Below are 22,270 nucleotides of genomic sequence, written 5' to 3' on the forward strand. Positions count from 1 at the left end.
TCGCCCCTGGTGTGTGATAATGGCGGCCCAACCTCTGCGTGCTACGGCGGCCAGTTTGAGACCCTTCCTTTAAAGAGAGGTTTTACATCAACAAGCAGGGTGACGGACTCTCCTCTCCTTGTGGATCTTGCAATACAAATTTGGGCTGGGCCATCCAGTATATTCTGGGTCACTTCAATGTGACTGCAGATTAAACCAGTCAGCATCAGTTACAAGTGTTGGGTGAACAGCAATATCATCTCCAACTTTGTCCAGGAATGGGACACGCCAGAGGTGGTCCTCTTTGCAGCTTGTGGGTCAACATGAAAGCTTATGCTTTCCCCTCATTACCTCCTATCTATTGGTCTCTCTGTAAGCACATTGAACCGTTGCCAAAGCAGCTTGTGGGCTTTCCCACCAGCTTTTGGTAAGCTTTACTGCTTAGACTTGGGCTCCAGAGCCGATGCTCAATCCGGCCAGGCTGTTCTTAAAAACCTTTTTCTGTAAGGAGGTTCCATCCAACAGTATTTCCTGTGAGGAGTGCTTGGAAATCTCCTAAAAGTATGGAGGAAAGGGGACGGGACGTAGGAGTATAACAAAGTTACTCACCGTAATGACTATCTTACTCCTAGTCTCCTTTCCTCCATACGCCCGCCCGACGCCCCCTCTAATAAGTATCCTCTATTATTGCTCAAAGGTCTCAGACCTGTCGATAGAAAACGACTGAAGGGCAGTGTGCGGGGCGGAGCTCAGGAGGGCGGGTTACGGCCGAGTGCGGTACCCCGCGTAAAAAGAGAAGACCATGTTTTTCAATGTGATGCTTTTTTACAAAAGTGCTAAGGTCCTGTCGCACTGAACGGAATGTCCCAAAAGTATGAAGGAAAAGGGGACTATGGACTAAGAGCAAGATAGTCACTATGGTGAGTAACTTTGTTATTCTCGGCCTCAACATAACCCAGATCCCCTACAATACATTTGCACCCTCCTCAACCCTTAGATAACCAACCAACCCCTGTTATCCCTTCTCTCTGCTAAGTCCGCTCGGAAAGTCCAATAACGGTGCTTACAATTGGTCCTTCCTTCACCAGGCCAGGCCCCATACCCATTGAGGTCGGTGAAGACACGCCTCATTCCTTCCAGAGTCATCAGCCATTGTCCTCTGTCCCATTAATGTCTGGGCTAACATGATCAGCAGTATTCTCAACTTCATTACAGCCAGTCTCACCGGTCTGCGAATCCTTCCTCTGAGCTAGTGTGCCATCCTCATCCATGTACATAGATACGTCGTGTAGCCACCTCCGTTGGTACATTCCTACACTGTCCAAGGGGGTGGAGTGGGTGTTGATCCCCCCAGTCAGTCTTGATCCATGTCTTCCCCTGCTTTTGGAAGCTGTTTCACAAGAAGTCTGTGCCCAACCAATCCCATACCTTGCTCGGTCTGTGAAAGAAGAAAGGGCGTCCATCGGCCAACACCTTCAGTTCCGCTGGGAAGAATAACATACGTTTATAGCCGCGCTCTCTTAGCCTCCTCCTCACTGAGTCATCAGACTTAACTCTGCCTTTGCACCTCCTGCGTGAAATAGGGGAAGACTACGATCTTCCTACAACCCACTGTGTAGACCGTTGACCACCTTGCATCCTGGAGGATTACGTCCATGTCCTGAAAGTTTAGAAACTTTGCTACTGTGGTCCGCGAAAGAGCTCCTATTGGAGGTCTTCTTCCTGGAACCTTATGTGCCCTTTCTACAAAAAACCACACTGAAAAAAAGTTCTTTTTCAGAGTGCCCACAAAAAGCTGTTCCAGGTATAATTCCATACTGGGGCCTTCCTCCCCTCAGCGACCCCAAGTATTATAATATTTCTGTGCCCGGAACGGCCTTCTGCATCCTCGGCCCCAACTTCCAATGCTCTTGTGGCTGTCATGAGAGCATTAATCTGTGATTGCAACACAGTCACTGTGTCCTCCATGTGGTATGACGTCCTTTCATCGCCTGCCTTTCCATCCCCTGGCATTTTAACATGCATATTACAACAAATATGCTCATCGAATTTTTTAGGGGGGGGGTGGGAAAGGGCAGATAAGGGTTTGGGTGGGTAGGCAATAGCCAAAAATAAGTGGGGACGGGCCGCATTTTCGTTGGAATGTACATGTTAAAATGACAGGATGAAATGGCAGGCGATGAAATGACATGGATCCCTCCACGTTACCATCTCTTTTCCACCTCGGCCATTTGTTCACCCACCTTCGGTCCATCCTTACAAGTGAGAGCTCCACAGAGGTTGTTTGAACCGTGTTCTCCAGGGATGATCTGGAGTTCTGAATTGCTTCTAGTCACCATCCCATAGTAATAGCTCCTTCCGGAGACTCCTGGTCCCCTCCTTCCTCCACTGGATGTGGTTTCGGCTTGGGCTGTCTGCCTTTGCCCCCCATGCATTGCTCCAACTTCTGTTGCTGACCCTTAACCATCATGCAGCAAGCCGGCCAGCCTCCAGAGCCTGGCCCTACCCCCAAATCCCCCCTCTTTTTACCCCTAAATCACTCCTAGGTAATTATATGCTTGCCATAGCACTCGGGTAAATCAACCAAGCCTCTGTGCCAGCAGCTCTGTCTGAGAGTACTGGTGAAGGCAGGCACGCCACAGCCTCTCATCACAAGCTTCACGCACCTTCTCCCAGTCCCGCAGATGACGGGGGTCCTCATGTCCACTCCCGGACCTGAGATCATGGCCAAATTAGAAACTGTAAGCTGTAACAGCCAGTTCTCCCACTAGGCACACTCTCCCTCAGCCTCCAGTAGTACGGTCAAACTACTGATGCACAGCCCACTCCATCCACTACTGGCACAGAATCCATCTAATAATCTTCATTGGCTTCCTTCAATAGCCTGCAGGTTGCGACGTGCTCTGTTGCCGACTGAAACCCCTCTGCACCACCAAAGGATCCAGACAGCACTCCTGGAAGGTGCAGGGTTAGCTACCTTGGCTCGTTAGCTGTCCCCTGTAGCATGCGGCCCACTGCTCTGTCTGAGCACCTCCTCTGTTGGCACCAGCATATCTGCTATGATGTGAGCTCCATACCTTTTCAGGAGTTACCTGTGGCTGATCAAAAGGCGGAACAGATGCGCCATCGCACCTTCACTGCCCTGGCTCTTCCACAGAATCTGCAACTGCTTTGCTACCGTTGACCCTAGTTGCCAACTGCGCCTCCCAGACTGCCGTCAACTCAACGCCGCAGCCGGGCCTTCCCACCAGGCTGTACTGGAAACCCCACGTTTTTTCAGGCATTGATGGCCCTGCTTTCCTGATCAGCACAGGCACTGTGCCTTCAGGGGCTCAGATCATACTCAACTTCCACCTTCCTCCTTGTGGCTTTCTCTCAGTCCAGAAAGGTTCTGGCTGTGTCCAAACAGACAATCTCTTTCTGGATAGTTCTCTGCATTGTAGAGGGGTATCAAAGAGCAGGTAAAGATCACGTTGTACCAGGGGTGTGGCGGCATCATCTGCCTTGCAGAGGTGTGTGCCGGTGAAAGAAATATGTCGAGCAGCGACGTGGTCATCGCTCCACAGGTTCACGGTGCATTACTGCTTAGATGTTGCACGTGGTTTGGACGCTCGATCCGGCAGAGCAGTGTTGCAGTGCTTCCTTGTCTGAAGGCTTTCATCCCGCTTCTGCACTATGTACTGCTTTCTGTTGAGTAATTTGCTGGAGAATGCAATCCGTTGAAGGAGAAATTACTTACCAGTAATGTTTTTTCTATACATTTGGTAATGTTCTTTCTATACAGAAATCGCCCTCATCACCCTCCCATCCTGCACGGCTATCAAAGTGTTCTGCTGTCTAGATCTGGTTGTTCTCTTCTAATGGGACAAGGGTATGACGATTAGGCGTTAGGCACAATTTGGTGCCTCGTTGTATGAGTACTGTTCCAGTACAGCTCTGTTCCTCACAACAAAAGATTCATTTTTTGGCTGTCTTCAAGTAAGATTCTAAGGGTTCTTCCTCCGTGGCAGCTGACTTCCAGGGAGGTTAGGGGGAAGGCGGGAATCTGAGGTACAGTGGCGTGACGTAATATAAATGTATGTATGGCCAAAGTCACGTCCACAGTCTGAGTGGCACGGTCAAGAGGAGTCTGTCGAGTCGTACTACGCCCCTTGTCGAGAAGGTTTATGAGCAGCTGATATTGGAAGGGATATCTATCTGATGAGGAATCTGCGGGGGAAGAATCCATAGAAATAACATTCCTGGTAAGTAATTTCTCCTTTTAAAAAATTGTGAGCGTTTGAGGTCCTCCTGATCAATGCGCATCCTTGTGCAACTTTCTCAACATGATGAACATGCTTGTGAGAGATCTAGAATTCACAGATGTTACTTTGAAATTCTTGTTTGATTGGTGTACTTTTATTTTGCACTTTCTGTTTGGTGCTTTTAAATTACCGTGCTATTGCTTCCGCTTATTGTACATCTTTGTCACTCACCATCTTTTACTTCCCTGAATCTCTGGTCAGTGAGCTCACTTCCACCACTTCCTTAGACGTATCTGCTTGCTTTTACTGCTCCAAGCAGTATTGTATTCAAGAGATATTTGCACAGTCCTGGGTTTTTTGTTTGTATTTTGGAACTTGTAGTTCTCAATATCCCATTATATAGCCAGGAATAAATATCCCAGAATGTAAAGAAGAAATACTTGGACTGGGCAAACATCTTCTGACTGGATTGAAGAATCCTGGCATGTATCTTCTCCCTACAACAGTCTTGCTCTTTCTGCCCTTATCCCTAATTAATGTATGTATCTGCTTTCCTCTACTGTTCTCTCTGCCTGACCCTACTTCTCTTCATTTCTCTTCCCTTCTATTCCTGTTATGTTCAGCTTCCAAATTCTGTGTTTAAACTTGTTGTCAGTGCCACTGTTGCCACCTTGTGGTCTGTTGGGTAGTCCTACACATCTTTCTTGGTATGTGCCTCTTTCTCTGTTGCTCTTCCATTTTCAGTTGATTGCTCTCTATCGGTTTGTCATTTTCTGTTTTCAATGGTTCTCCTACTCATCCTGCAAGTCCTTTGGTGTCACTATGTCTGCCCTCTGCAGAAGAATACTTGGCTCATACTACTTTCCCTGACTCCCTCTAGCTGAGTCGTGGCGACAGCCTGAAAGAAGCCCATGCCATGGCAGATTGCAGCCGCCAAAACAACTACCGCTCCGAGCCAAGCCTGGAACCTGAAAACTTCCGTTCCCCAACCTTTGGGAAGAGCTTTCACTTTGACCCTCTCTCAAGTGGCTCCCGCTCCTCGAGCCTGAAGTCTGCACAGGGGACCAGTTTCGAGATGGGGCAACTGCCATCAATTCGATCCGAGGGCACCACCTCGACCTCCTACAAGAGCTTGGTGAATCAGACTCGAAACGGTAGCCTTTCCTATGACAGCCTCCTTACACCCTCTGACAGCCCAGACTTTGAGTCGATCCAAACTGGTCCCGAACCTGTGGGCTACACCTCGCCCTTCCTCTCTGCTAAGATTGCCCAGCAACGGGATGCTGACCTGCATCGAATTCCTGTCCTGTCAGGCTCTCCGAAGACGTGCCGTGAGGACTCACCTGTGCACTATGATAATCTCTCCAGGCAGATCATGACATCACGGCAGGAACGTGAGCGACTTCTCCAGCAGTCTCCCACCAGGGAAGACGAGCAAGGGCTGGTGGATTCTGGCATCCAGTCCACCCCAGGCTCAAGCAACGCCCCACGCACCAGCTCTTCCTCGGACGATTCCAAACGCTCGCCGCTGGTGAAAAACCCACTGACACGTCCAGTCCCACCCAGGTATGGGAAGCCTGTGGACTCCTTCCAGGCATTACGGGGGCGCTCTTTAGGGTCTCCAGATCATCAGCCAGCACCCTACCATCCAAGCTTGGGCAAGTCCCTCTCCTACAGTACTCAGAGGCCTGCACACCTGTCTGGTGCTCCAGAGGGCGAGGAGCTTAGCCTACAACCACTGCTCACACCCCGGTAAGTACCACTTAGCCTTTCATTGTTGTAAAAGAAATTACTACGCTTTGATGATTCTTTTTTGATGTCCTATAGATACTAAATTGAGTTGACTACACATGTCAAAGAAAGCTACAAAAAAAGTACTACACTGATACACAGAAGCAATAAGATTTCACACAGACGCTATTAAATCATAACTAATGTTAGATGCCATAACACGCCATCCGAGACATCACTTCTAACACTTGTGAAATCCACTCTTCTCTTTAAAAGTTTCAGTTCCACAAGAAACTGCTCAGACAAATCCCTTCCACAGTACAGAACTGTACTCACCAGGTAGCCGTTGTAGCCATGTGTCCCCAAGGGAGTCTTAACATCTCATCGGGGGTATGCACCCCGAATCATCCCCCTGAGAGACTCAGACTTATCCAGTATCCAATCTATTATTCAGACATGGTTTCCTATGAGAGAGTGAGAGAGTTTTTGATACAAATGTTGCCATGTATGGTCATGTCTACCGCCTGCCTCAGCAAAGGTTACAATTGCCGGATAATGGTCAACCAATAGTAGCAGTTATCTGTTGTTGTTATTGCATTAAGATCCAGCCTGTCTTACTGGATCATACCTATATGTATTGTTTTTTCTAAACATCTCTGGGTGCTCTATCCCCCACCAACATTATCCAGATATCATTAAATACATTTTGTGAAGAATAATGCAGTAAGAAGTGACTGTTACATTTGCTATAATGTTGGAACTATGTGACCTCTCACCCTGAAGTTTTTGTTAATTTAAATACACACACATTCATACAGACGCACAGCACACACTACATGCGTACGTTGTATTCTCAACATTCAGGCATGCATTTTTTTCTCAACTTATCTTTTCAAGTGTGGCTCGCCTGTCCTGTGCCGGCCGCCGTTCTGGGTTAGGGTGGCTGCCTTACTAGTGCTGCTCTCTGTGCCCTCCTTGGCTGGCTGGGGGGCGTTGGGCGGCCCTCTCTGGCTGCTGCTTCTTGGTCTGCTGTCTGTGCTTTGGTCCTCGATGGTCTGGGGACTCCTGGCTGACTCCTGTGGACAGAGGCCTGGCCTCCTCCGGATAGTGGCCTCCTCCTCGACCTAGTCCTGGATCTTGACTCGCCTGGCCACGGCTGTGGTCTGTCCTGGACTCCTGGCACTGGTCCTCCTCCTCCTCCTCCTCCTCCTCCTCTCTGTTTCTGTGCGTGGCTGAGAGGCTCTCTCCAGCCTAGTCCAAGTCCTCTGTGTAGCACCTGTTGTCAGCTAGTGTCGGGGAAGCAGGGTCAGAGCAAAATATAGGGGCGGCCCACCGGCAGTGAGGGCTGGTGGTGGCACAGAGTCTTGCTGGCCGGTGCTGGATTTTCATTGCCCATTGTTGCTTTCAACTTTGCAAAGTGGTGTGCAACAAATTTGTTGCTTGCTTCCTGCAATGCAAAGTTGAAAGCAACTTTCATGTGCACGCCGTTTCCCCAGCCCTACAGGCAGCCTGGCTCTAGGCTCCTCCAGCAGCCCAGGAGGCCAGGTGTGAATCTCACACCGACACGCAATTGCAAAGAGGCACTTGTTATCTGTGTGAGCCGATGGAGCGGGAGCCCGGCACGAGCATCCTCCGTGGACCACGGCCCTCTTGTTGTTGTTTGCATAATTGGATTACATACTTGCTGCCTGATGCATGCATCATGCTGCAAATCAAAGCAAGGTAACAATGAGTGTTACCTTGCTTTGATGATTTATGCTGCCGGCCCCGGCCAACCCAACCCCTCTGCTCCCTCCCCCCCTGCATAGCATCCAAACCGACACCATCCTGGCTGCTGGTGTGGCCATGGCCTGCTGTGTGGGCAAAAGCAAGTTGCAAGAGCCTTCCAGCCCAGAGGTTCTTTGCCTGTGGGTGGTGCCACGCTTGAGCACCGAGCGTGAGCGTGAAAGGGAAATATTCAAACAAACAATTAAAACCATGTTCTGGTGTCACTGGTGATGTTCAATAAAATGCACACAATGCTGCGACGCGGCCCCTGCTGTGCGGCAAACTACTTGTAATGTTCATAGAAAGATGAATTAAAATTTCATAAAACCGGCCCAGGCAGGCCAGCAAGAAAACTGACACCCGCCACTCCCTCCCCCCAAGTCGTCAAGGTCCTTGACAGATAGCACCAATCCGACCCTGCATCCAGGGCAGGCAGCAGTGAGGCCAGGCCAGCCTGTTGTTCATGGTGTGATTCACACCTTGGAAATTAACAAGTCTTCAGTGGGCGGACAACCCCCCCACCCCCCACTTAACTTTTGTGGTGTTGTCTGTGACTGCCTGTAGGCTTGCACTGCCCCTGCAGGCAGCAAATTATCAATGGCACAAACACCTCGCACAAATCTTTCCTTTCTCTCGTGACATAACAGCAACAGCTGTGCGAGGCCCTCCCTGAGCGCGAGGCCCGGGGCAGTTTGCCCCCCCCCCTACCCCCCCTTGTGACGGCCCTGCCTGTGATATCAGGGGGCTATCAAAACTTTGAATTAATGAAGCTGTGTGATTTCCAGGTGAATTTACACTTTGCTCCCGGTTAGGAAGTATTTTCTCTTTTTCCCCTCCATTGATTTCAAAGGGACTTTTTTTGTGGATTTTTGAAGCTGTCCTGACTTTTTGAAGAAGCAAAGCCTTCAGCTTCATTTCCCATTTGCTCATTGCTATGGGGAAGTTAACTATTTATTCTGCCTTCCAAATACTGAGACACTGTTACTCTTTGTAGTACTTGTATTTTGTCAATTGACTCACCACCTTACAGTGCAGTGTAATGGGGATCTTAGTATCCCAATACATTTTAATCTTTAAAGTTTTTGCTCTCTTTTTATATGTGTCTAAGGAAAGCTGGTGGCAGCGGAAAAATATTTACCTGTTTTATTTAATTTTTCTCACACACTTTTCCACTTATTGCAAATGGCTGCTAAAGGTGGCTAGCACCCTAAGATGGATGTGCGCAAGGTTTTTCCTTTCTTTGGCCATATTGTATTGTGGCTTTAGAAGGGATTGTGTCCTCCGACGTATTCCTTATCTTTGATAATGTGTCTCCAGCTTGCTGGCCTCTGAAATTTTTTCTGTAGAGGGCGCTGCGCATAGACGTCCACCGAGTCGATGTCCCTCAACGGCCACCGTATCAGCGCCAACGTCACCATGCCCATAAATAGCCACGCGCGGCGTCCGTTGGTCAGTTCTGTTTTTCCGCACTTCGTGGGGCCTCGGAACATCGTTGCTCAGTTCAGTCAGATAAACCTACTACATCTACTCGAATATACCAACTCTTTCTCGATGGCATCTTCATCGGAACCGACAACGCCGCGATCCGGCTTCAAAAAATGTTGAGACTGCAGTAAAAAAATGTCGATAACGGATCCACACAGGATCTGCTTGTGGTGCTTGGGAGCCGAGCACCATTGTTCGGAGTGTGAGGACTGCATGTCCATGACGACGAAAGCCTTGAAGGAGCGCAAGGGGAAGCTCGAGAGAGGTAAGTCACTCAAAACCTCCTCGAAAGTTTCTTCGGCTGAGTCGAGGCATTCGTCTCCTCGCCGTCAAACATTCCCATTCTAGATCTCGAAGTAGCTCCCACCATTCGTCGAGATCAAGACACTCAAAGAAGAGACGTTGAAGATCCCCTTCCTAGTCATCTTCTGTTTCCCCAGAAAGGGTCTCCTGCCCCCACAAAACACAGCTCTCAGGCTGAGTGGGAGGAATTCAGGAAGAAAATATTAAGCGTCTTCGAGAAAGCGGCCTCGACCCCCTCGAAGACAGCTGAGGGTGATACCCCGGGTGAAAAACCCAAAGAGCGCCACGGGCCATCAGGTAAGAAGGCACCGTCTTCGACGTCGTCGAAGATCCCTTCGACGCATGGATCGATGCCGTTGTTGAAGGGTTCTTCGACGCATCGGTCGATCGACTCGATGCCATCATAGACTCCGACATAGACGCCGATGAAAGAGAAGACCACGGCTACTCCACAGCCAACAGTGATTCCAAGAGCCTCCGGCACGACGCCGAGACCGTCGACATCCTCGAGTAGGATCCCGATCCTCTCGAGTTCTTCGAGGCCTCTTCCAGTTTTCTCCGCGCCTTCGAAGCCTGTCACATCGGCGTCGACAACATCGACTTTTTCTCACCCAATAATGACAAGTTTGGCTCCTTCTGCCTTAGAAATGGGTTTTATACCATTTCAGAGGTCAGAGTACCCTGGGTTATCTTCAATTTATGAAGAAGGGGAAGATTCTGACCAGGAAACCTTCGGGTTGCAGAGGACCACACTACCTGTTTCAGAGGATTTCACCTCTGAGGAAAGAAGGTTGAAAGACCTACAGGAGTCATTACATGAGGCAAGTGGGCTGGACACTTCCCCAGAAGTGGATTTTGTTAAGCCAGACCAAGGGGAACATGCCGAAACACCCTATAGAACCCTGATGGCAAGGATTATTGAATTTATGGGTTGGTCTGCGCCTTTGCCTGTTTTTCAACAGGATGACCTGACAGACATATTAGACAAAGGTCCACAGGAGGATCCTGTGGTCCCCTTCCATGCAGCCTTACAAAGAAAGATTGCATCTAATTGGGAAACTCCTGAAGTTATCCCTGCTGTCAATAAAAGATTATCAGCCAAGTATAGGGTAGCTGCAGCTGACCCTAAATACTTATCAAAACATCTGACTCCAGAGAGCCTGGTGGTCCAAGCGGCAACTTCATCAAGCAGCAGGACCGCTTACCCTACTGTCCCACAGGATAGAGATGACAAGGGGTACGGTTCTATGGCAAAGAAAGTCTTCTCTGCTTGTAGTATGGCGTTGAAGTCCATCAACGCCACCTGTACGCTCGCCAGGTTCAGTCACACACTGTGGGAGTGTGCTTCATCAGCGGCTGACTGCATACCCGAAGGAGAGGAAAAGGAAGCCTTCCTTAACATTATTAAAGATGGCAAAGATGCCATGTGCGAGTCACTTCAAACTGGCATCGATTCTGCAGAGAGTATCAGCAGAGCCATGGCGGCAAGTACAACAATCCGCAGGCATGCGTGGTTGGGAAAGTCTGGCTTTGCTCGAGATGTACAGGCCAGACTTTTGAATATGCCCTTTGACGGCTCTTCAATATTCGGAAAAAAGGTTGATGACAGTCTGGAAAAGTTGCAGATATCTAAAGCAGCGGCAAAATCGTTAGGAGCTGCAATCCGCCAAACTCCTTTTCACCCCTCAGGAACCTCTGGAAGAGGAAAGTCCTTTCGCTATTATTCCGCATTCGGGAAATGCAGAGGACAGCCGGCTCTAAGAGGCCAAAGGAGATCCACCCGAGGTGGACGGGTCAAAAGTACTAAAGCCGCAGCAGCAGCAGGTGCCTCTTTACCCTCGGCATCTGCATCAGCCGCCCCCAAACCACTCTGAGGTCTTTCCACACAAGACACCTGTAGGGGGCAGGTTAACTCACCATCTGACGGAATGGCAGGCATGCTTGGGCATTGGAGACAGTTGCCCAGGGTTACTGCCTACCCTTTCTACACATCCCTCAGTGTCATCCACCGGGGCACAGCTCTCTAAAAGTTCCAGCTCCGCTCCTCTTGCAGGAAATTATAGACCTGCTAGAGAAAGGTGCCATAGAACCGGTACCTGTAGCGGACAGGAACAAGGGCTGGTTCTCCCCTCCTACTTTCTCATACCAAAGAAGGACGGAGGACTGAGACCCATAGTGGACTTACGAGAATTGAACGAGTTCCTCAGGAAGGACAAGTTCAAGATGGCAACTCTCTCTCAGATCCTTCAGGCCCTCCAGCTCCAGGACTGGCTGGTATCTCTGGACCTTCAGGATGCTTATTTCCATGTGCCAATCCATCTCAAACACAGGAAATACCTGAGGTTCGCAATTGGCGACTCGCATTATCGATTTCGAGTTCTGCCATTTGGGCTGCCCTCCGCCCGAGGGTCTTCACCAAGCTAATGTTGGTTGTGGCGGCGAGTCTAAGGAGGGAAGGGATCCACGTCTACCCCTACCTGGACGATTGGCTGATCAGGGCTGTATCTTCAGAAAAGGCTCAGATCCAGCTAGATTATGTCTGCCACTTCCTTCACAAACTGGGCTTCTCCCTCAATTTAAAGAAGTCACAGATGATACCATCACAGAGACTCCAGTTCCTTGGAGCGGTCCTGGACACTTCCCTGGGAAAAGCCTCGCCACCAGAGGTGAGGGCTCAAGATATTCTGCAGATGGTCAACAAGTTTCAAAATGGCCAACGTCTCCCAGCCTTCGACTTTTTGAGGTTGCTAGGCCTCATGGCATCCTGCATCTTCCTTGTGCCAGAGGCTCGCCTGAGAATGAGATCTCTTCAGTGGGCACTGAGAACTCGGTGGTCGCAATTCTGAGGGAGAATGACAGATCTCCTCCAGATTCCGGACAAGGTAGCCCGCGACCTTCAATGGTGGGCCTATCCAGAGAACATCTTGAAAGGAGAACTGTTTTGGCAACCATGGCCGGAGATAACGGTAATCAGACGCCTCACTCACGGGGTGCGGAGCCCATGCCAACGACTTGACCATCAGCGGTCGTTGGTCTCCATCGGAGTCCAGACTACACATCAACCTATTGGAGCTGAGAGCGATCAGACTAGCGCTGAAAGCTTTCCTGCCATCAATACAGGGGAGAAATGTCCTGATAATGACGGACAACACAGTGGCCATGCACTACCTCAACAAAAGAGGAGGAGTAGGGTCACTGCCACTGTGCAGAGAGGCAATGCAGCTCTGGATTTGGGCATTTCAGGAAGGAATCTCTCTATCGGCAGTCCACCTAGCCGGAGAGAAGAACTTGACAGCGGACACTCTGAGCAGGCAGAGCAGTCTCCCACGAGTGGAAGCTAGCTCAGGAAGTCCTTCAAGAGATCTTCGCCCTTTGGGGAACCCCTCAGGTGGATCTGTTTGCCACAAGCACCAACAGGAAGTGCGATCTGTTCTGTTCAAGGGAATTTCCCCCGAGAGGAGCTCTAGGAGACGCGTTCGTAGTGGACTGGGAGTTTCCACTCCTTTACGCGTTTCCACCAGTCCCTGTTATTCCTCAAATGATCAGGAGGTTGAGAAGATTCCGGAAAACCATGATCCTAATTGCCCCGGACTGGGCCAGGAGAACGTGGTACCCGGACCTTCTAGATATGTCCATCTGCCCTCCAATCCGTCTTCCACTGAAAGAGAATCTTCTCTCGCAGAAGGGAGGTCAGGTTCTCCATCCAGACATCAGAACCCTCAACCTTCACGCTTGGCTTCTGAAAGGGTGAGGTACAAGGATTGGGACCTCTCTGATGGCGTCATGGAGGTGTTGTTTTCGGCCAGAAGGCCAGCAACAAAGTCTTTTTATACCGCTGCCGTTGGAACAAATTTTGCAGCTGGTGTAGAGAAGGGAATATCAACCCTTTTTCATGTGGTACACCAACGGTGTTATCCTTTCTACTCTACTTGGCAAACTCAGGCCTTCAAGTTGGCACTGTAAAAGGCTATCTCGCAGCGCTTTCAATCTTCAAGCGCACTGCGGAGGAACCATCGTATTTCAAACTACCTCTAGTGATACAATTTCTCAAGGGATTAAGTAATGTTTATCCTCCAAAACCATTCCAAGTTCCCTTATGGGACTTAAATTTAGTCTTAAACTTCCTAATGGGCACTCCATTCGAACCACTTCACTCTTGTTCGCTGAGATTTCTCACGCTTAAAACTGTCCTATTGGTAGCACTAACATCTGCTAGGTGGGTGAGCGAGCTACAAGCTCTCTCCTGTAAAACCCCCACATACAATTTTCCACAAGGACAAAGTTGTCCTACAGGTGAAGCCTAATTTCCTCCCAAAGGTGGTTTCTGAATTTCATATTACTCAGAAAATTACCTTACCTTCGTTCTACCCTCCTCCTCATCCGGGGAAAGAGGAAGAAAGGATACATAGGCTGGACCCAAGGCGAGCTCTAAGCTTTTACATCAGCAGAATGGCTAGGATCAGGCAAGCAGACCAACTGTTTGTAGGATACTCAGGTCACACGTTGGGATTACCCATAACAAAACAAACCATTCCAGGTGGATTATTTTGGCCATTCTGAAATGTTACAAACTGGCAGGGAAAGAGCCACCCCAAAATCTTAGGGCTCATTCAACCAGGGGTATCGCAGCCTCTTCGGCCCTCCAAAAAGGGGTACCCGGCAGAGACATATGTGCGGCTGCCACATGGTCGTCCGCACATACCTTCACAAAAGTTTACAACCTGGATTCCTCCACTGGTCAAGAGACCAGATTTGGCAAAGCCGTATTACATTCGGTCCATCCCTAAAGGGATACATGACATCCTTACTCCCACCTCCAATTACATGCCACTGCTATGGGAGTCTATCAAAGATAAGGAATACGTCGGAGGACACAATCCCTTTGAAGAACAAGTTACTTCTTACCTTGTAAAGTTCTTTCGATGGGATGTTCCTCCGACATATTCCTTATCGCCCCTCCCATCCATCCCCGCAGTAATACTTCCCTTGTGGTTGCAGCTTACGCTCCTTCAAGGTCAATAACCAATTCAGGCATGACTTTTCTTATGCTACAAAACGGAACTGAGCAACGGACGCCGTGCGTGTCTATTTATGGGCATGGTGACGTCGGCGCCGATACGGTGGCCGTCGAGGGACATCGACTCGGCAGACGTCGACGCGCAGCGCCCTCTACAGAAAAAATTTCCGAGGCCAGCGAGCTGGAGACGTATTATCAAAGATAAGGAATACGTCGGAAGAACATCCCATCGAAAGAACGTTACAAGGTAAGAAGTAACTTGTTCTTCTTTCTGCCTTCACAGGTCAGGAAATCCCATATAATGTCATGCCCTTGCCCTTGCCAACCTCCAGTAGTTTGTTTAGATGGACTCCCCTACATCTCCATTGCTACCCGTCACCTGTGGAGTCCCGCAGGGGTTCATCCTCTCCCCAGTGATCTTCAATCTATGCATGGAGCCGCTGTAAGCCCTCCTAGCCACACACATCCACCAATACGCTGACGACACACAGCTATACCTCAAGATCGACTCCATCAAGGACATCCACAGGCCCAAAGCCTGGCTCTCGCTGACCCAGTCTTGGATGTCCAATGCATACTTGAAGCTCAATACCGCCAAGACAAAATTCCTACACCTCACCAACACCGAAAACCCAGACATACAGACCTGGCTATCAACCATGAACACTTGGAGCTTCACACCCGAACCCTCCTCCTGCGCCAAGTTCCGCAGGTTGCACATTGACAAACACCTCTCCTTCAAGACGCACGTAGCTAAGAAAACTCAAACAGCTTGATATCGGCTCTCCCTCCTGTGGAAAGTCAAGTCCTTCCTCCCTCCGGACAGCTTTAGATCCACCCTTCAAGCACTGGTCCTATCCCACCTGAATGGGGGCAATGCCCACCTCGAAGGCCTCCCATTGTCATCCTTTATGGCCCTGAGAAGTTATCTACACATGGCCACACGCCTCAAGGGTCTACGCAGATACAACTGCATGATCCGCCCTCATCGACCTTCACTGGATCCCACTGCATGCACAAATCACTGTCAAGTCTTGCTGCATCACCTATAAGGCAGTTGCCCTCCAGTCACCCAGCTACCTCGGGGAGGAACTCTGCATCGCCGATGGACAGTTCACCACCAGAAGCCAAGACATGTGCAGACTTGAAATCCGCTGCTGCAAAAAAGGAAAGGACCATGAAAAGAGCCTTCTCTGCCTACGCCCCAAGACTATGGAACCCCATCGGCATCCAACTTGCCCCCCATGCTCCTTCAATTCAGAAAAGAAGTGAAGACCCACCTCTTCAAGGAGTTTCTCGTCCTCAATACCTAGGCCATTAGGTCATCCCCGTGCCAGCTGACTCGCTAGACGCTTTCCACCCCTCTCCTGCCCATTAACCTGTACAGCTGTACCCCTCCTCTGTGCCCCTCTTTATCCTACCCCCGCTGTATATCTGTTCTATTGTTACCTCTGAAAAGCACTCTGTTATGCATCTGTATTGTTATATACCTCTGTAAAGTGCTGGGTTGCTTCTTGAAACTAGGTCTATGCTCAATAAGTATAATAACATAAGGACAGCTGCTGCTTTTTACAGGCTACTGATCCTTTGTGTGTGAGGGGCCAAGGGAGGAGTCTGGGACTGTCTGGTCACATTCCACATCCCTTGGTGCCAGAAAGTCAGCTGCTGGGCTTATGTGAAGCCAGTAGTTGTCCCTGGCTGTTTGAATCTGGCATTTCCTTTTCATTGGTGGGCTTGAACTTGCTTCCAGCTCCAAATCTGGACAAGGGAAGAGGGCCTGCAGACATTCCTGAGATCTACTTTGGAGTCAAGAATCCTGCGACGGAGAGTAGCCCAGCCCGCTGAGGACACGAGGACTACTTCTGCAGTGGACCAGCATCCTCTTCAGTCACTGCCCCAGTGAAGCCCTGCTCCTTTCCAAGATCTCATAAGACCCACTTTGGTGCTTCAACCCTTGGACTAGTGGAACCAACTAGTCTCAATGCCTTCTCGAGGTTGCATGCCCCAAGAGTCTTTGGAAGTGTCCTCGTGGACTACCTCACCAGACACATCGCCATTCTACGTTCAAGCCTGGAACTTTGGTGGTCGCCAGCTTGTGCCTAAAGTCACCGCCTTCCGAAATGTCAGCTTCTTGCCATCAAGGGAACCTGTCCTGGAGCTGCTGCTGTGACCGCGACTAGCAGATCGCTTATTGTCGCCTGCAAAGGGTGGCCGTCGCTGGAACTCGCCTTCCTCCATCCCGTGAAGTGTCCAGAAGGGGTCTGTACCGTGAAAGTCTGCATTCTTCATTCTCTGGTGTTGCATCTTGGAGGTGGGCCTGACTGGAAGAAGCACTCAATCTTGCAACTTCTGGATACTCCTCACGCGAACAAAGAACAGAAGGTCGTACCACACCCTTGCCCCAGACGATCCATCGTGTGACCTGGGATTGTGTGTTTGGGGTACACACAAAAACAAGTTATAAAGCCTGTCACTTGCCTTTTTCTCTCCGAGCACCAAGTGCTTTTTAAGCCCTGTGACATTAGTTTTCTTAGTGTTCCTTTTTGTACAAGTTCCAAGGTGGTGGGAGCGACCATATTGCTTTTGTGAGCTCTTACCCAGAACTCTGAGGCTTCCCTGAATTAATGAAGTCAAATTTCAGCTATGAGAGGATTTTGGATACCTCAATCAAAATCTCTGTGAATACCTCCACTGTTGCCTGCATAATTTGAGTACAGTGTTTCCATAGGCCATACATATTCACATGTTGATCAATGCAGAGGCTAATAAGCTGAATTGTCTTGGTTATTTTATCCACAAGAAGGAATGCAAACAGAATGAAGTTTTGTACATTTTACTGCATTGGCGGCTCTTACAGATTAATTTGTCTGCTACAAGGCAAAACGGAAGTGCCAGTCTTAAGGTCTGGATAGGGCAATTAATCAAGGGTTCTTATTGATTCAAACTGGCCTTGCAGGTTTTGTTGCACCAATCTACTATTGCTGGACAGTGTCTTGCTGTCTTTTTGTGCAGAAAGATATTTTGTCTGTGATTCCCATCCTTTTACAATATCTCCGCTTGAGGATATGGTACCGTAGGAGCTAATAGACACGCAGAAGGTGATTGGGGGAACACCATTCTAATTGTATGTGGCCTGGGAGGATTCACCCAGGAAATGATAATAAATGCACACTGGGCGTGTGTCCTGGTGGATAATTTGCTTGTCAAATGTGGCACTGGTATGGGGCAGAGACATTGCAAATTCAAGTCCCAGGGCAGGGTTGACTCGGAGCCCTTCATCCTTCCTAGGTTAATTTGAATACCATTAAATTGGTTATTAATAGCAGGGGGTGCTCGAGAGCAGAGTCAAGATGGTCGCTCCTCTGTGAGCTCCAACGGAACCTGCTGGAAATCTGGATGTTATCCTCAGCCATCGGAGCTTTTTCACCCTAAATCATTGTTGCTGCTCTGCAGAAACTATGGGGGCGTGATTACCAGGTCAGCAAAGCATTGAACACTTAATAAACAAGATGAGTTCCCCACAAACAAAGACTACAATAGTTGGGACACAGCAGCACGTCCCTTGGAAAAGCCTTGGCAAGCAGAGCGTGGTGGATCGAGGTCGGGGGTGGGAGGGATTGAGCCTGCCCTGGCTGGGATCTTGCGAAGGTTGCCACAGAGGCTCCAAATCCTGCGGCGCATTGCTGGAGCTGTTACTCCAGACCCACGCTGGCAGTGGCTGGCCCAGAGGGGTGCCAACTATGCGTGGCATATGTGGAAGCTGCCAGGGGTATTGGGGAGACGACGCTCAAAGTTTCTGTAGGCTCTGCTGGTGGTGCTGCATGGGTGGAGAGGTGCCCAGATTTTTGCTTGTAAAACCCCGGGGACCATGCTGAGGTCAGGCCAGATCTGTGACGGCCCCCAGTCTTTCCTCAACTGGTACCTGCATGGGCCGTGGTGCGGCCAGCAGCAGGCCTGTGCCTCTGATTGCTGGGGGAGAGAGAGGAGTCTGAGACGGATGGTGCTCTCTCGCTGTGATGCGGGCCTACATGAGTAACTGAGAGCCTACAGTTTGGAGGACGTTGAAGAGGGACATCCAGGAGTGCAAGGTGGTGCTGCAAGGCTTCATCTGAGAATACCTGCATGAGATAATACAGAGTCGGCTGCTTCTTTATGTTGCGTGTGGTGGGACACAAACTGTGAGGGGAGCCTTAGCAAGGGGCCTGCTGCTGTCTAGAGCATTTAGCTAGGGGGGGATGGGGGTTCCTGTGAGCCTCCTGGCACTCTCTGGAAAAGCACCTGCCTGGAATGCCCGGCACTGAGGTGGGTTGAGGTGAGCTGTGCTGGCTCTGATAAACGTTGCTGTGCTTTGGAGTACTCTGCTACCTGGTCCAGAATGGGGAAGCATGTTCAGTCGCAGTCGAAACTCCCCTATGGCAACGTCTCGCAGGCAAAGACCATAACCTGAGGATACCGTGAAATGGAGGAGTCGGCTGAGCCTAGTGCGGAGCCCCCGCGAGACACACTCGGCGACATCAAGTGTATCCTGACTCAGTTGCTGAGTGGTATCACCTTGTTAGACAGTAAAATGGACACTGTTACCTGTAAGGTTGACCATATGCAGGCCTGGGTCAAAAGGCATGGTGGCAGGCTGGACGAGGTGGAGCAGCGCCTCTCCGCTATGGAAGACTGATCCTCTGCAACAAGTGAAGTGGCCCAGCTGAGGAAGACGGTCAAGTTGCTACGGGAAAAACAGGACGATTTGGATTCCAGATCCCGCTGAAATAACATTAGGATAACTGTGGTCCCAGAGGCGGTGGACAGAGGGCCTATGGAACAGTTTGTGGAAGAGTTGCTGCGGGAGGTACTCTGAGAGTCTGGTTTCTCCCCAGCCTTTGTCGAAAGGGTCCATCATATACCAAGGGGCCGCCCTCCGGTGCCAGGAGCACCACCCAGGCCCATCATCAGTAGGCTTCTTCATTACTGTGACGGGGATCATGCTTTGCTGCAGTCAAGAGATCTGGGATCCTTCAGCTACTAAGGTGGCCAGATCCGGCTGTTCCCGATTTTTCCAACAAGTTGCAGGCTTCCCCGATAAAAATTATTGAAGTGAAGAAAAGGCTCAGAGAAAAGGGTTTCAAATACGCCATGTTGTTCCCAGTGCACCTTCGGGTTGAACATAATGGTGAAGCCCTGTTTTTTTTCAGTCAACGGAGGATGTGAGTGACTTCCTGTACAACGCAGCTGGTGTCTCTGGTCTGGCAAGAAACAGAGGCGGCCAGGGACACCCCTCGCCCAGGGGACCGGACAGCAGCCATGATAACCCAACCACAGTGGAGTGCTGAGTGAGGAGAGATCCGCCAACGTGGTTTTCTTTACTGTGTCCACGGCAGGTGGGAAGGAGGCAACACTTCGAGGGGCTCCCATGCTACGCCTTCTGGTTGTGCTATAGTTGGAAAAGGGGGGGGGTCATTACTGGCAGGGTGGGGAGTAGGTAGTTGGGGATTTTTAGTTGGTTGCTTGGTTGGGATTCGTTCAAATCAGCCAACACACATTCCCATGGCACTTGAAGGGGCCCCTAAGGGACCCGCCAGTGTGGAAACAAGGCACAATCACCACACTCAAACTGATACGCCAGACATGAGGTTGTATTCCCAAAATCTAGGGTTTATTGCAAAGCAAACAGTCTCAGTTGGCCAACTGGGTCCCACGACCCGCGACATGTTTCCAAACCTAGGGGGACGCAAGAGAGCAAGAATCATACAACAGTTACATATATACAAATCAAGCATCTTGTAATCAGTAGTGACACATCCAATACCGCCCCTTATACATTTCCTTTGAATTGGGAACGATGATTGACAATGGTGACGAGTATGACACCTTCGAACATTCATTTAGCAACAGTTTGCAAAGGGCCGCAAAGAAGAGCATAATTCAAGTCATTTAATGTTCGTTTCTAGCAATTCTACTGTGTTTTCGAGACTAGCTGTCACCTGCGGACTGATTAGGATGCCTCGCTACTTACTTCCAAGGATATGCGAGGGAGGAGACCGAGCATTTCTGTCTGGGTTACTGCGTTATGTTTCAACATGCCTCTCGCGGCCTTGTGTTATGCACTAGTAGAGCAGAATAATATTTCAGCAAAGCAGTTTTAACAGAAAGCAAAAAGCAACGTTGGAGAAAACAAAATGGCGATTTCAGTCATAATAAAATGGCTGCACTTTAGTCAAGCTTATGGCTATATATTTCTAATACTAAACACATGAGGCGGTTGGTCTTCGGCCAATATAGTACATGGCCTTATGATTGAACGGTGTCTATTTTTCCTGGACCGACAAACCCTCCTTTTGGCCGTATGCCAAATGCCTCATCCATACATTGCACCCTCTTCTGACCAAGTATCTAATTCTGAATCTTGTGCATTATTAGTTTCCCCTTCATTGTCATCAATATTGATTGACATGAATTTGTTAACTGTTTTTAATTCCTCATTACCATGGGTACTTGATTTAATGGTGCTCTTTTTTTCTATCATCTGTGCACACTCTTCACTTATTTCAGTGCATGTTATGGGTAAGCAGTGTATGCAACAACATGTCATGAATATTCCTAGCACTGCTGCTAGGATCGCATATAATTTCCAGCCCCATGAATATAATATCTCCCAGAGCCAGGAGCCTATATCCCAACCCCCTTCTTGGGTATGGAGTTCAGAGCTCAAGACGTGCAATTTTCTTATCGTAGGGGAGGAGTCATTTACAAATAAACAGCACGCTGATCCCACGATTTTGCAAACACCGCCACGATCAACCAGGATTACATCAATAGCCATTCTATTTTGAAGTGTCATTAACCTAATCCCTTTCTCCTCTGTCATGTTGTATAATATATCTGTTGTTCCATTTATTGTTTTCTCTAAGATTCTGGATAGTTGTATATTATAGGAGTTTATTGCATGGGCCATAAATTGTACAAATGATTTTGCTACGTTTTCCGCAATCAATCCTCCTTCATTACTTCTCCGTGGCCTAGATCTAGATAGTTTGGCTACGTCTGTTGTTTTTAAAAGAAACACTCCTGGGAACAAAAGTCCTTAATAGCAAGTATCTCCCCAGTTTCTAGGCAACCAGGGATACGCTTTTTCTCCACAGATAAAATACACAGGATCACCTACATATACAGGTTCTACTTCCCTATCAAGAATCGCTATATTCATGCATCTAGTGAATGTCCCTACTGAATAGGATCCTTTCTTTTCTAAGCAAAAAGGCACAGAAGGTGGGCTGTAATTTACTGTATAGGAAGGGGGCACTGCATCTTTATTTCCTTCTAGTCTCATATGAAAGGTGATTACAGATGATTTATATGGTGCAGTCAATCTATCTTGTGGCATAAGTTTGGAAGGTGTAACTGTTTGATGTCATTATTCGTGCTCTATGAAATATGGATCAACCTACAGGTTTTATGATGCTCTTCAAACTCATTTTGTGCTATCTAATTGACCCGTTTCACTTTTATTCCATTTCCCATAATATAAGGCACTTAGAGATTCACTGCATGCAGTACTCAATGTCAATGGCTGCACGTACCAACCTATTCCTTTACCACCATGCTACGGCAAATGGGCACACACCCAAAAATTATTCTTTCTCAGAATTGAATGTGTCATATTCATTATTTGCAGTAATGTATTGTTACCATATCCTTCCCTATGTCTTTCTTCCATTGGGGACAGAGTGTAAGTAATTACATGAACCGGGCT

At 49.0% G+C, this 22,270-nt stretch overlaps 1 protein-coding gene across 2 annotated transcripts in view; it reads left to right on the forward strand.

The window, feature by feature from the left end:
* ZDHHC5 (zinc finger DHHC-type palmitoyltransferase 5) overlaps positions 1-22,270 on the forward strand; it is an 825,906-nt gene that overhangs the window by 754,153 nt on the left and 49,483 nt on the right. For both annotated transcript variants that reach the window (XM_069629025.1, XM_069629026.1), the window contains one exon: positions 5,104-5,975. In XM_069629025.1, the coding sequence (XP_069485126.1) occupies positions 5,104-5,975 (872 nt within the window). The remainder of the gene's footprint in view (positions 1-5,103; positions 5,976-22,270) is intronic.

Source organism: Ambystoma mexicanum, chromosome 12 (assembly GCF_040938575.1).
Source record: "Ambystoma mexicanum isolate Mex_15411 chromosome 12, UKY_AmexF1_1, whole genome shotgun sequence".
NCBI lineage: Eukaryota > Metazoa > Chordata > Amphibia > Caudata > Ambystomatidae > Ambystoma > Ambystoma mexicanum.